This window comes from Pogoniulus pusillus, chromosome 33 (assembly GCF_015220805.1).
Source record: "Pogoniulus pusillus isolate bPogPus1 chromosome 33, bPogPus1.pri, whole genome shotgun sequence".
Lineage (NCBI taxonomy): Eukaryota > Metazoa > Chordata > Aves > Piciformes > Lybiidae > Pogoniulus > Pogoniulus pusillus.
Window position 1 is genome coordinate 7,539,096 of NC_087296.1, and position 13,932 is coordinate 7,553,027.

At 42.5% G+C, this 13,932-nt stretch overlaps 1 protein-coding gene across 1 annotated transcript in view; it reads right to left on the reverse strand.

The window, feature by feature from the left end:
* The window catches only part of ROS1 (ROS proto-oncogene 1, receptor tyrosine kinase), a 79,586-nt gene that overhangs the window by 53,623 nt on the left and 12,031 nt on the right, over positions 1-13,932 (reverse strand). Inside the window, exons 8-17 of the mRNA XM_064170119.1 lie at positions 12,992-13,193; positions 12,266-12,342; positions 10,429-10,548; positions 7,590-7,774; positions 6,404-6,501; positions 5,371-5,882; positions 4,586-4,798; positions 3,619-3,729; positions 2,834-3,015; positions 1,212-1,403 (exon numbers count right to left, since the gene is read on the reverse strand). Of these exons, the coding sequence (XP_064026189.1) occupies positions 1,212-1,403; positions 2,834-3,015; positions 3,619-3,729; positions 4,586-4,798; positions 5,371-5,882; positions 6,404-6,501; positions 7,590-7,774; positions 10,429-10,548; positions 12,266-12,342; positions 12,992-13,193 (1,892 nt within the window). The remainder of the gene's footprint in view (positions 1-1,211; positions 1,404-2,833; positions 3,016-3,618; positions 3,730-4,585; positions 4,799-5,370; positions 5,883-6,403; positions 6,502-7,589; positions 7,775-10,428; positions 10,549-12,265; positions 12,343-12,991; positions 13,194-13,932) is intronic.

A 13,932-nucleotide genomic window follows, 5' to 3' on the forward strand; every position in this document is an offset into this window, starting at 1 on the left:
TCTGTATTTGGGTCCATAAGCATAGCAGGTGCCACACTAGAAACAGCTTCCCCTCTCCTTCCCAAACCCTTGTGAGGTAACAGAGACCTGCAGGAGTAGTTGGTCTCTCTGAATGTTCACTGTCTTTCAGAGGCTAAACAAGGTCTGGTTTTCTTTATAACAGCCTTTAACGTTGGGACAGGTTTTCTTTATAACAATCTTCAACGTTGGGACAGGAGATTGAAATGTTCTGGAGAGTGCTAAAAAGCTAACCAAGGGACACAGGTGTCTAAAGTTTAGAAAGGGTCTTTAATAGAGAACTTGGCTGTAGGTAAAGTGGGAGCACAAATTTTGCAACAGATGGAATAAAGACGGAGGCTTCTTTAGCGAGAGCTGTGTCTTAAAGGAAAGTGTTGCAGCAAATAATATATCCAAGTTGATAGTTTCTGTGTCAGTCAACTCATTCCTCTCCCCAGTGCTGAGAACAGAGGGTAAAATCCCTGACAGGCTGTGGTTTGCACTGAGGAGCATTCAGCTTTTCTTTGAGACTCAACAGAGAAACAAGCAGAGCAGTGGATGGGATGGTCCCTCAGCATGATCTGCTTGGGACACAACTTGGAAGAGGTTCAAAGTGATCTCTAGTCAAAATCACACTGACTGCCAGAGTTGTCCAGTCCCTGCTATGGTTTGAAGAGGTTTAGGTTTTCTTGTTATGAAATTGGGTCATTTCTCACTTTTTTTCCAGACAGGGGAAGGGAAGTGTAGCGCAGACAAAGTTTGTCTCTGCAGCAGCACTTAAGGACTCTTAAGTGCAACTTCAGTGTCCTTGGCAAGTGTCTAGCCCCAAAACTGGCCCTGGCAGGACCTATGAGCTGGAGAACATCACAAAGGAAGCAGGATGCTATGCAGCTCTGGCTCCATATTTTGATGGGAAACCTAGAACTGACCGTTAGCCTTAAATCCCTTTCACATAGGAGCAGCATTACAACCACAGGGACATCTTTAATGTCATGTTTGGTCTCAAGGTGTCACTTTAGCATTATGGACCAACATTTTGGTACAGCTATTACATGAATTAATTCTTACCTTGTTCTCAAAACTCTACAACAACATTGCAAGAAAGGCTACTTTATTTTTCTGGTCATGAGGTGTGAGTTGTGACAACCATGAACACTGCCTATAGTCAAGAAATCTAATCACTAACACCAAAAACACAGCAGAAACTCAGTCACCTGTCTTCCAGAAAACTGTAGCTGCTCTTGTAGCACGAGATGCTCCTCTCCATTCAGTCTTGCACTTTCCACTGAATACACTGTGGCCCAGTACAAGTAGCCACTGACTGAATCCACCGCTAGATCCGTCACAAGGAAGGCAACATGAGCCACAGTATCTGTTGGGCCATCCAGCAGCGACTTCCTATAGATCTAGGGACAAGAGAATTGCTCTCAGCATCAGCCATAGAATCATAGAATCAACCAGATTGGAAGAGACCTCCAAGATCATCCAGTCCAACCTAGCACCCAGCCCTAGCCAGGCACTAAGTGCCTCATCCAGTCTTTTCTTGAACACCTCCAGGGTTGGCAACTCCACCACCTCCCTGGGCAGCCCATTCCAATTGGAAATCACTCTCTCTGTGAAGAACTTCCTCCTAACATCCATGATTACCTGAGGATATGTAAATGCCCTCACAGCCATTTATCAGAAGCTTGTGCAAGCCTTGGACTTTTTAAAGCTCAAACTTGATGTGTTCAAAGTACAAAGATGGAGACTAAGGTAAAATTATTAGTTAAAAATTAACAAGAGGAAAAAGCTGAGCTATCCCTTCCCCTTGGCTTTCCCAGTTTTGGCAGCCTTCTGTCTGACAGAGTTTCTCACTCACTTCATATTCACTATTCCCAAGTGTAAATGAGGGTGCAAGGCAGTGTGAAATCTGGCCTCCCAGCTCCAGTTTTCAGAGCAGCTTCCGACTTTGCACTCAGAAGAAATGAGAGGCAGAATTTGACAGCACTGCATAAATTAGCACTGCAATTTCGAAGTCAAATACCTTTTAAATAATTCACATGTCAGTGTTCTTGATATGAGAGTGTACAAAGTGCAATGGTAATTATTTCTTTTTTATCTCCAGTGATCTGCAAAATATCACAGCACAGAAGCCAGTCTGCAAAATCTCTGTGCAAACAAATCCTGTCAGATGTGATTAAAATAAAGTCCATCTACTTCTTAGCAGGGACCAACCTGGAAGCTTCCATTTGCACTATCTTCACTTAGTCTTTACAACATTGAATCCAACAAAACTGTTAATAGTGTCTTTGATTGGCCTCTTTTGCACCTGGAATTCAGTATGCTACATTAGTGAAATCAGTGAATGTTTTACCCCAAACTCTTGTGTGACTCTGGAAAATCACACCAGGTCTCCTCCATGATAACAGCAAAGGTCTGAATGCATCTTAGCTTGCTAGAAAGGATTGGTCTGTCAATTACAGGCTTCGGTACCTGAAGGGAGCCTACAGGAACAAAATTGCTTACAAAGGCCTGTAGCAATAGGACAAGGGGTGAAGGTTTGAAATTAGAGAAGACTTAGATTGGATGTTAGGAACAGGTTCTTGACCATGAGGGTGCTGAAACACCGGAACAGAATGCCCAGGGAGGTAGCTGAGGCCCCATCCCTGGAGATACTCAGGGTCAGGCTTGACAAGGCTCTGAGCAATCTGATCTGGTGAAGGATATCCCTGCTGACTGCACAAGGGTTGTACTGGATGACTTTTGGAGGCTCCTTCCAACGCAAACCATTCTATGACTCTTTGAGTCTATGACTTCAGGGACTTTTCCTCTTAAGAAGTGCAAGCATACTCACCGTATTTGATTTGCTAGCCCAGTACAAGCACCAACCCAACCAGTCAAAGGCCAAGCTCCTTGCATTTCTGACACCAGGCACATAAGTATTCTCCATGGTACCCTCTTCTTTGTTCAATGACCAGCTCTGAACTTCCCCCATGGAATTAATCCAGTAAAGAGTGTTATTGTACCAGTCGAGGTCTTGAAGAAAAGCAAAAGGAAGGCATTAAGCATGTCCCAAACATGTAAGCAACCCCCCATGTTTTTCACAAGACTAAAAAGTAATTTCTTTTTCATTAGTTTTTAATGAATACACATGAACACATTCAGTTGAAGATCCTTCCTTACAGAAAAAAAAAGCCTGGATGAGGCACTTAGTGCCATGGTCTAGTTGGTTGGACAGGGCTGGGTGTTAGGTTGGACTGGATGAGCTTGGAGCTCTCTTCCAACCAGGTTGATTCTATGATAAGCAGCATACACATATAGTACATACATAGCCCTAGTGGTTATAAATCTATAACATCTGTGGGATGCTGGAGGCAGAACTCTTTGCTTCAGAGAGTTGATTTTAGCTCTGCTGTAGCTGTGGTGATGTCAGTAAAGTTTCACTAAGGATTAATCTGATCCATAAAGCAGAAGAAAGAGAATGGACATGAAGGCATGGCTCAGTGAAGCTGTTCACTGCACTGCATTCAAGTCTAGCCTTCTGCAGTGACATCTCTTGCCTTTCAGGGGTGTTGATTAATGAGAGCTAATAAATACTGACAAGTTTGTAGCAGCAACATGAGTTTGTGTAGTGTTTACCTGAAATATTTCTTATATGAGGATTGAGGAGTTCTCCTGGCCCATAGCTATCCAACTTCAAGTTCCAGAGCCCTTCAGCCCCTGCTGCCAACATAAATGGTTCTTCTTCAGCTGATAAAGAAAGAAAACTGCAGTTGTGTACACCAACAGGCAACTGATGTGTGAGGTCTGCATTTCAACAGCAGGAAAGTTACAGAAGCACAGTTAAAACTGTCCTTGCCCCAAGGAATAATGGATAAAGAAAAAAGGCACAAAAACATCATGGAGAAACTCAGAGATTCAGGCAGGCTTAGATCAAGAAAAATAAGGCAATTTGGAACTCTATTAGATGGTTAAAAACCTCTGTGGGTTTGGACTTGGCCTTACTGAAGTCAGGCAAAACTCACTCCTAATTGCAAATGCCAGACCAGTGCCTTAAACTGAAAGCTCTTTTCCCTTCAGACATAGCTTACTTGGGTTGAAATAGGTTTCAGTAATGAAGATCTACCAGTCTCAGGCATTGTACACACAGCCACATCCACCCTATTAGCTGTGCTCAAATCAAGGATTCTCAGCTTTTAATGAGCCTGCACCTTCCCATAAACTCTGATTAAACTCCAAGGCACTGCTCATATCACTTCATTGAAGAAAGTGCTTTACAGAGGATAGGGAAGGAATAAAACCCTCACATCTTTTCATCTGATAGAGTGTCAAATAGTGTGTTTGACAGTGTATTTGCATTAGAAAATCGTATATATAAGTAGTAATAATAAATGCATAACTTGTAGTAGCATTACTGTAGTTTAAGAATCTTACTACTTCAGCTAAAAGAAAATGTACTCATCCTGCATTCCTTAGTGTTTCCAAGACAATCTTTATTTTGGACCCCTCCTTTGGCAGTCTTTGCCCAAAGCCTGAACCTCACCAGATGGAAATATGCATGCATAACTCATTGTTCACTTCTCCTGGGTGACAAAGCAGTTCTCACCTTCTTCTAAAGTTGTGCCTCCAAATGATTCTGACCATGGCCCTTGACCAGCAGGAGACACAGCTCTGACTGACACTTCATATGCTGTGGAGCTGACCAGCTCCTTCACTGTAAACCTGGTGCCACTAATGCTTGAGACAACTCTTTCCTTCTCAGATGAATGCTGAGGTGACACTTTCACATCATAGGTCCAGTTCTGCCAAGCAGATAGACCTGTGAGGTGCAAACAAGGATGTTACTGGAGTTGATGGCTGGAACAGGTGATACACATTCCATGAGTAAACTGTATGTTGGAAACATGTTGCAGATATGTCCATATCAGGGGAATTAGGAAAGGGATAAGTTAAAAATGTACACCCTCCAGTTCTGGGATCAGTCCAATCCACATGAAGAGTGAAGTTGGAACAACTGAAATATTCCCCAGTTTGCTGCTGCACTAAGGCACATATGCAGAAGATAGACACCACAGCAGAGTCACTGATCTAAAGTCATTACATCTCTGGCAGACATTTTCTCTGTGATATTGGCAACCAACATTAGTGCTACTCCACATCACACTAAAGATGGAGCCCTGCAGGTGATGAGTTATCAATGTAAACTTGTATTAATTCAGCCAGCTTTTTGTTTTCTGCTGAACCTTGTTTCAGTTTTTCCAGCTGAGGCAATTCTGCATATTCCAACAAAATCAGCTATTGAAATCACCAAAGCCCAGCACCAGGAGGAGGGAAAGCTATTCCTCTAGAAAGAGAAGAAGTGGACTTTCAGGAAGAAACAACTGAACTTACTGGTTCCAATAGCATGTTCAGGTGGTCTCCAGCTGACCACAGCTTGGCTCGATCCAAACAGCACCGTGACAAGCCGAGGAGGGGTTGCTAAGGGAAAAGGCTGAGTTGCTGCCCCGTAGAAAAGCAAGTTGCCAAAGCCAAAGTACTCTGGATAAGCCAAATTGCAATCCACCACGTACTCATTGAAGCTAGAACTCCCCACTGGAGACAGCTCCTCACGGAAAACAGTAACACCATCTGTGACGGTAAATGTGTCGTCCTCATAAGCAAAGCTCTCCATCTCATCCAGGGGCACGTGTGAGCGCAGCCTGTGAAGCTCTGAACCATCAAGAAAAGCTGACACAAAGGCCTGGTCTGTTTTGTTGAAGAAAATAAGTCTCTTAGATTGGAAGCTGACCATGAAGTCTCTCAGAGTACTGGATTGCACTACTGCTGAAGCTGTGGAGGCAGCGCCAGGAAAGAGTGGAAGGTTTGCTCTGTATATACCATCCTCCAGGAGACAGAAAATATAGCTGCCCAGGGAGAAAAACAGACCCAAATAACTACAGTGCAAGAAACTCTGTAGATGAGTCACAAATGGTTCATCAGCTCAGAGATGTGCCTGTCTTCATGAAGACAATAGGAAGATGGTTTTGGTGCTATTTATATAGACCCTGGGAGAATTCAGCACATCACTTTTTACCGTCTGGGGATTTGGCTGGCAGACTGTTGGAGAATATTCTTCCTTAATACCTCAAGTGTTAAGCATGGACATGTAAAATGCATACAGCTTTCATATTCATACAAGCACTGAATGTCTGGAACCCAAATTTCTGCCCTGGACATACTTTTTCTCCTCTGCTAACAGCCTAGGGTGTCTAACTGCATGGTGTCACTCCAGCCTCAGAGGCTTTGCAGTTTGATATTTGCTGCCTATTGCACTTGGTAAGGCAAGAATTGGAAACAGGAACCCAGGTGACTAATGAACTGAAAAAAAAATGAGAGGAACTTCATAGCTTCTTTGACCCCCCAATGCACAAAGGAGGACACTTACCCATTATAAGGATCAGCTATGACCTTTCTAGGGGATGTCACATAGGGAGGAGTGATGTCTTCAGCTGCTGTGCAGTTCTGTAACTGGCAGACGTGTATCTGGGCAATGAGAAGAGAAAGCAGTGATGCATTCACAGGGTGCATTCTAATGAGCAAACGAGCTGACCTGAGATTCCTTCAGGGGAACCAGGTGATGAAACACCTCTCCCACACTCCCAGGTCCTTCTGGGCCCCTGAGTTGTCAGTGACCAGAGTGTAAAACTTGTACACAAGTTCAGGTGCATCCTTGACAGCTTACCCTGGAAGCTGTCAGCCATCCTGCTCTTAGTTCCCTACCTGTAAGCTGAAGGGAAGAACCCAATTTGCTCAAGGCAGACTTTGCACATTGAGAATCAATGGGAAAGAAAGAGCCAAGGAAGTGCTTTTCTGATCCTGGGAGAAATGCCTTGGGACTTCTCTAAGCTGCAATAGATTCAGAAACTGCTGCCATCACTCTATTCATCTGCAGCTCACTCATAGCTTTTCATCAGTCCTGCTCCTCTTGCTCCCTGTAGTGACTGAAATATCAGACCTGGCAAACTAACCCTTCAGAGCAACTTCCCAGAGTTGCATCAGAGAACTACAAAACTAAGTGCAGCACTCTGACCATTAGTGTAACTGATGTTTTATTAATTGAGTGCAGAGTTGCCATCTAATTTTTACCTCAAGCAGAAACTTCTGTAATCTGAGGTGCCATCATTGGGATGAAACACTTTCATCCTTGAACACCTTTTGCCAGTTATGAAAGGTGCTATAACCACTATAATCTGACCACCTTCCTGAGGCAGAATGGGAACTGAACAGGCTAAATGCAGAGCCAAGTAACAAAACCAAATTTGCTCGTAGTAGATGTGAGCTCAGTCTCAAAACCAAGGCAATTAAACCCAAAGCTTTTTATCTTCTAAGGAGAAAAATAAGACAAAACCCCAAGAGTTCCATGCAGCCTATTTGCTTTAAATATGACCTGGTATTCAAGCCTTTTTTTTTAAACTTTGAAATATATTATTAAAGTAAAAAAAAAAAAATCCTATTTCTGTAATTGTATTTTCTGCTTGCACACCTATATATAAATCAGATTTCCTCATGTAAAACAAATCACAGTAATGATTGAAATGAAACAAGAAATTAATGAAGCCCCAGAGCACTACCTTTTCATTCATGACAAAGAACATCCTCTGGTAAAGCCAATCTACTGAGATGGACGTAATAGTGCCCCAGCCAGCATAAAAGAGCATTAGGTCAGACAGATCAGACATATTTGCAGCTCCTTTCACCCAGATGGAATGGCCCTCAGAAAAATAGACAGCTTGCTGGTAAACATTCACAGAAATTCCTAAAAGAACAGAAAGATAGGTGCACACAAATGACATGAGAAGTCAGTTTGATTTTGCCACTTCTTTGTTCTGCTTGTTTTGGAGTACTTTTTCAACATGCAACCCAACAGGACTGGAGAAAGTTTAACTGGTTTTTCTCCTTTACTTCTAGTCTACTTTCAGGGAGAAAAAAGGAAACTTTCCCCACTTGCTATGTAAGTGGCAGTATTGGAGACAATTGCCCTTCAGGAAGGTCATCAGACAAAAAGAAGAGATGCAACATGCAGACCAGCTGACAATAGTTGTCCCTCTCTGGTGCAAATAGACACTATTGCTGTTCAAGGCAAGATTGGACGTGGCACTTGGTGCCATGGTCTAGCCTTGAGCTCTGTGGTAAAGGGTTGGACTTGATGATCTATGAGGTCTCTTCCAACCTTGGTGATACTGTGATACTGTGATATTGGCATCTCCTTACGAAACACCACTCACTGTAGATTTCAAACTAGAAGTTATCTGTGCCACTGTGACAGTTTGGGTGTTACCTGCCCCCCCCACTCTTCTGAAAATCACCCAGACTAGACTCAGCCAAGCTGGAAATTAGAATGAAGCTTTATATTCACAGCTTAGCACAATATACAAGCAGATATTTACAGCTGTAGACAGAAGCAGACAAGTTAAAAATAATACAGAAGCACAACAGCCCTCCCAGAAACCAGAGTTCCCAGGAGGGGCTCCCAACCACCCTTCCACCTCCCTTCCACACCTCTACCTTATCTCAGAGTTTGCCTTATGTTCAAGGTGAGTTTGGAGAGTCAGCCAGGGGGGTTAGGAAGCAGAAGGATTAGTTAGACAGCAGGTTAGGGAGAAAAGTCCAGGCAGACAGAGCCAGAGAGCAACTCTGTTATCTGTATCAATGTTCTTATCCATCTCAGCAAGCCTATGAGTGAAGTAGCCATCACCATTGTTTCCTTTTCACAGCCTAGAATCTAATTCCTCTCACCAAAATACCCCAGCTAGCTTCAAACTAGCAGAGTCACCTCTGTGCAATTGAAGGGTATAGAGTCAGGGGTAACATCTTTTTGATGCCATGAACTGCAGAAGATAAACTCAGATTTCCACACTTTCTCTGAGCAGCAAACACAGCACCAGTGCAGATAAAACCCACAGGAGTCATGAGCAATTTGAGATAACATGTATGTCTTGATGACTTAAGCTACTCATGTGTCATTATAAAGCTCTGTGCTCCAGATTAGATAACACACTCTTCAGCCAGTGTCTTTTTACACTTTGAATTATTTCATTTTTAAGTTTAAACCACTTCACTTCCCCATGTTCCCATTGACAAAACCCAGTGATTAATCACAGAGGAACATCTGCTTTTGCTTCATGCTATCTTGATTTAGATACCTACCGCGGAAAAGAGCCATTGAATCATAGATTGTCAGGGGCTGGAAGGGATCTCAAAAGATCATCTGGTCCAGCCCCCCTGCTAGAGCAGAATCACCTAGAGTAGATCACCACAGAACACATTCAGATGGTTCTTGAATATCTCCAGAGAGAGAGACTCCACAACCTCCCTGGGCAGCCTGTTTCAGTGCTCTGTCACTCTCACAGGGGAAAAAAATCTTCCTCAGGCTCACACGGAACCTCTTATACCTGAACTTCCACCCATTGTCCCTTGTCCTGTCACTGGGCATCACCGAGAAGAGCCTGGCTCCATCCTCCTGGCATTCACCCCTTACATAGTTATAAACACGAATGAGCTCACCCCTTAGCCTCCCCCTCTCCAAGCTAAAAAGCCCCAGCTCCTTCAGCCTCTCCTCATAAAAACAAAGCTCAGCTCTGAAGTAGCTGCCTAGATCCAGTGAAGAAAAACTTGGACTCGGAGAACAATTAATCTTTTTCCAGTGCCTGTCATTTACAGACACATCAAATTATGTCCTGAAAGTTCCTGTTTCTCCCCACTGACTATAAGGGGAGGCTAGACACTGTTTTAGGCTACATGAGGTGCATTCTGTCCTTGGTGACACAGAGGTCCAAGATATACTTGAGAGGAAAGATGTGAGCACTATGAGGCAAGGTGTGCTAGTTTGAAGCTAGTAAGAAGAACTAGATAACAGTGCTGATGTCTACTTCACTCATAGGCTTGATGAGAGGTATTAGAATAAGAATCCAAACATAGATAAGGGAGTTGTTCTGGGGAGCTCTGAGCTGCATGTCTCTCTAGCCTCTCTGCTATCTCTCTTATTAATCCACTTTGCTTCCTAACCCCTTGGTCAAACCCCCATTCTTCCTTGGGACTGGGGTGAGGTTGAGAGGGGTGGGAGAAGGTGGAAGGAGGCTTGGGAGCCTCTCCTGGGGACTCAGGTTTCTGGGAGGGCTGCTGTGTTTCTGTATTACCTTTTACCTTGTGTATCTCTGTGTATAACTGTATGCACTGTCAATATCTGCTTGTATACTGAGCCAAGCTGTAAATATAAGCTTCATTCAAATTTCCAGAGCCAGCTGAGTCTACTCTGGGTGATTTACAAAGTGTGTGTGGGGGCAAGTAACACTCAAACCATCACAAAAGGCTAGACACTGTCTTAGGCTATGTGAGGTGCATTCTGTCCTCAGTGACACAGAGGTGTAAGTCATGCTTGAGGGGAAAGAAGCGAGCACAATCTGATTTTACCTGTGATGTTGTGTACAGTTCCACTTTGCAGGCACTGGGCAGTGTCAAGGAATTGTTCTGTGTTTCTCTTCCTCAAAGACTGGTTTCTGGACAGGAAGAGCCATGCTGCTTTTTCCTTAACTATCAGAGAAATTCAGAATTTAGATAGGAGACTGCAGCACAGAGAAGAACGTTGCTAACTCAGATGATCATTAGCAGACATGCATATGCACATGTACACCCATATGTCTATGTACCAATATATCCTTAGACTGGCAATAACAACTATTTATGGCTCAAAATCAGCCAGCCCTAAGGCAAACTTCCACAGAGTGTCCAGGCAAAGACTAATCAGTGTTTCTAAGATATTACCAAACTAATGATGATAATATAATATATAGATGATGATTATATATATATATAAAATATATATATAATGATAATATATATAATGATTATAATATATTATATAGATGATGATAATATATATAAATATATATAATTATAATATATAATGATGATAATATAATATTTATATGATGATTATATATATATAAAATATATATAATGATAATATATATAATGATAATATATATAATGATGATAATATAATATATATATGTTTTCTAAAGCACTGGAGAAGCTGTAAGTTCAGTTTCTTTAAATGATAACAGAAGTCTGGTGATTCAGAGGCAGACTTCAAGTGTTTGCTAGAGCTGAATAGTGTCCAGGTGTTTCACAAGTGGGTTTCTTCAGAAGGAGGGGAGTGTCTTGTCTTTTCTAAAGATAGGTTTTGGGAATGTTGACTTCATTCTCACTTGTGCTTTATCTCAGATTGTACCTTTCTCTGGAAATGAAGCCATATGTAACTCTTTGGGTAATCCATACAGTCTATCATTACTTTCATTATTAATTTGTTAATAGGGTAAAATAAGTGCAGCCATGAAAAAGAAAGAGAAATTGGTATGATTTCATGTATTGGGCATGGCACCACTGGGGATGCTTTGACAAAAACTCCATGTTAAGTATTTCATATTATTACAAGAAATATGTTTTCTTACCAGCTGTTAAAACCTCATCTAAAAATAGAAGTGTGTCCTCTCAGTAACTATCTTGGACCACTGAGACATTGTTCAGCTGTAACACAACTTCAGGCTAAATTAGTTGGGACCTGCCTGCATCTCAGTTTGTTACCATGCTGTGTAGCCCAGTAACATCTAGAGCTGAAGAACAAGAACAAGACTCTCTCTGGTACACTACTGACTTCTTGGTGTACAGCTTCTTCTCATGCACTGTTGCAGTCTAAATATTCATGTCCACTCAGTAACTACATTGGACCAATGAGATGTTGTTCAGCTGTAACACAACTTCAGGCTAGATTTGTTGGGACCTGCCAGCATCTCAGTTTGTTACCATGCTGTGTACCTCAGTAACATCTAGAGCTGAAGAACAAGACTCTGATACACTACTGACTCCTCGGTGTACAGCTCCTTCTCATGCACTGTTTGCAGTCTAAATATTCATGTCCTCTCGGTAACTACATTAGACCATGAGATGTTGTTCATCTCAGCAGTCCTCTCAGTAACTGCCTTGGACCACTGAGATGTTGTTCATCTGTTACACAGCTTCAGGCTCAATTAGTTGGGACCTGCCAGCATCTCAGTTTGTTACCATGCTGTGTAGCCCAGTAAGATCTAGAGCTGAAGAACAAGAAGAACAAGACTCTCTCTGATACACTACTGACTCCTTGGAGTACAAGTCCTTCTCGTGTGCTGTTTGAAGTCTAAATATTCTCTTCTGCCAGAAGTGACTTTGACCCCAGGAGCATGAAGCAATAAGGACTCTGCTGCTCCTGTACCTTTGGATTCTGCTGTTGTAATGTTGGCTTCAGCAGAGGGTCCAGCACCAACCTCATTCACAGCCACAACGCTGAACCTACAAAAAGCCAAAGAGATGGGGTTTGGTTTGCAGGTTTCTTTTGAAACACAGCCTGAGAAACACTTAAGCAAGCAGGGCAGCTCCTTCAGAAGTGTTTGAACACTTATCTAAATATAATGCCCTAGGAAATTTATAATCAAAATAAAACCAACCAGAGTCTGAAGTCCCCAGAAGTGAGATGACAGAATCTTCTAAATCAAAACACAAAATGGGCTTTGTGACTCAGAAGAGGAACTGAATTTCATTTCAAAGGAAGCTCTGCATTTACCAGTGCAAGCAGGATGCAGGCCTTTTGTGTTTCATAAAAATGAAGATGCTTGAAAGGGTAGAGAGGTCTGCTCTATCAATCCCTGAATCTACTAAAAGTCTGCCACACAAGCATGAAAAATGAAAACCAGCAGCTAAGAAAATGCAGCACGTTGGCCATATGCCACTTGTATTTTCCTTCCTTCCCATCTGACTTCCCTGTAACAGCCATCTCATCTGGAATAAGTGCACTATCCCAGAGAAGATATCCTTGCTTTAGGAAAAGCTAGAAGTAAACAGCATTGACTGTACAGAAGTGGTATTCAGGCATACCCTGTACTATCTGGGCAAGAAATGCTGCAGGATGTTTGGCCAGGGTGGTTATCTTTGCTTTTCATACCTGTAAGTGGTGTTGGGGAAGGTGGAGTAGAACTGAAAGCTATTCCCTCTTGAGGCTCTCAAGAGCTCATGATTCTTGCTGGTCAGGAGCAAGTTATATCCAACAATCAATCCATTGGGGAAAAGTGGTGGAAGCCAACTAACTTCAACAGTGTTTGGACTTGAACTCTGAATATTATTAATGATGGGAGCTGTTGTAGGAACTGCAAGAAACAGAAATAACTGATTCTCTGATGTCATGTAAGACATGATTTTTCTTCTTCTAGGTACATTTTTAGGTTTCATAGCTGTTTGTTTCTATTAATAAAGATTATTAGAGACAGCATAAAATTTCATATCCATGAAAATGTGCTTGTACTGCAGCCAAAAAGCTAAAATGCATAATTACACACCAAAATATGAAATGTGCCCTCAGACCATGTGCTTTTTTCTGTGCACACTTTTAAAACTAAAAGCAGAAAGGAGCACTACATCTTCCAGTTTAAACATGAAGAGCCTGTAAGAAGCACAAATCATTCTTAGAAGTAAGCATCATAGAATCATAGAATCAACCAGGTTGGAAGAGACCTCCAAGATGAACCAGTCCAACCTATCACCCAGCCCTAGACAATCAACCAGACCATAGCAGTAAGTGCTTCATCCAGCCTTTTCTTGAACACCTCCAGGGACAGTGACTCCTCCACTTCCCTGGGCAGCCCATTCATCGATGCATACTGTGAAAGAAACAAGAAGGTAACGTGGACTAGGAGAAAGTCCTGTACCATAAAGGTGGTGAAACACTCTGACAGGTTGCCCAGAGAGGTAGTTGAGGCCCCATCCCTGGAGATACTCAAGGTCAGGCTCGACAGGGCTCTGGGCAACCTAATCTAATGGAGGATATCCCTGCTGATTTCAGGGGGGTTGGGCTAGATGACCTTTGGAGGTCCCTTCCAACCCAAACCA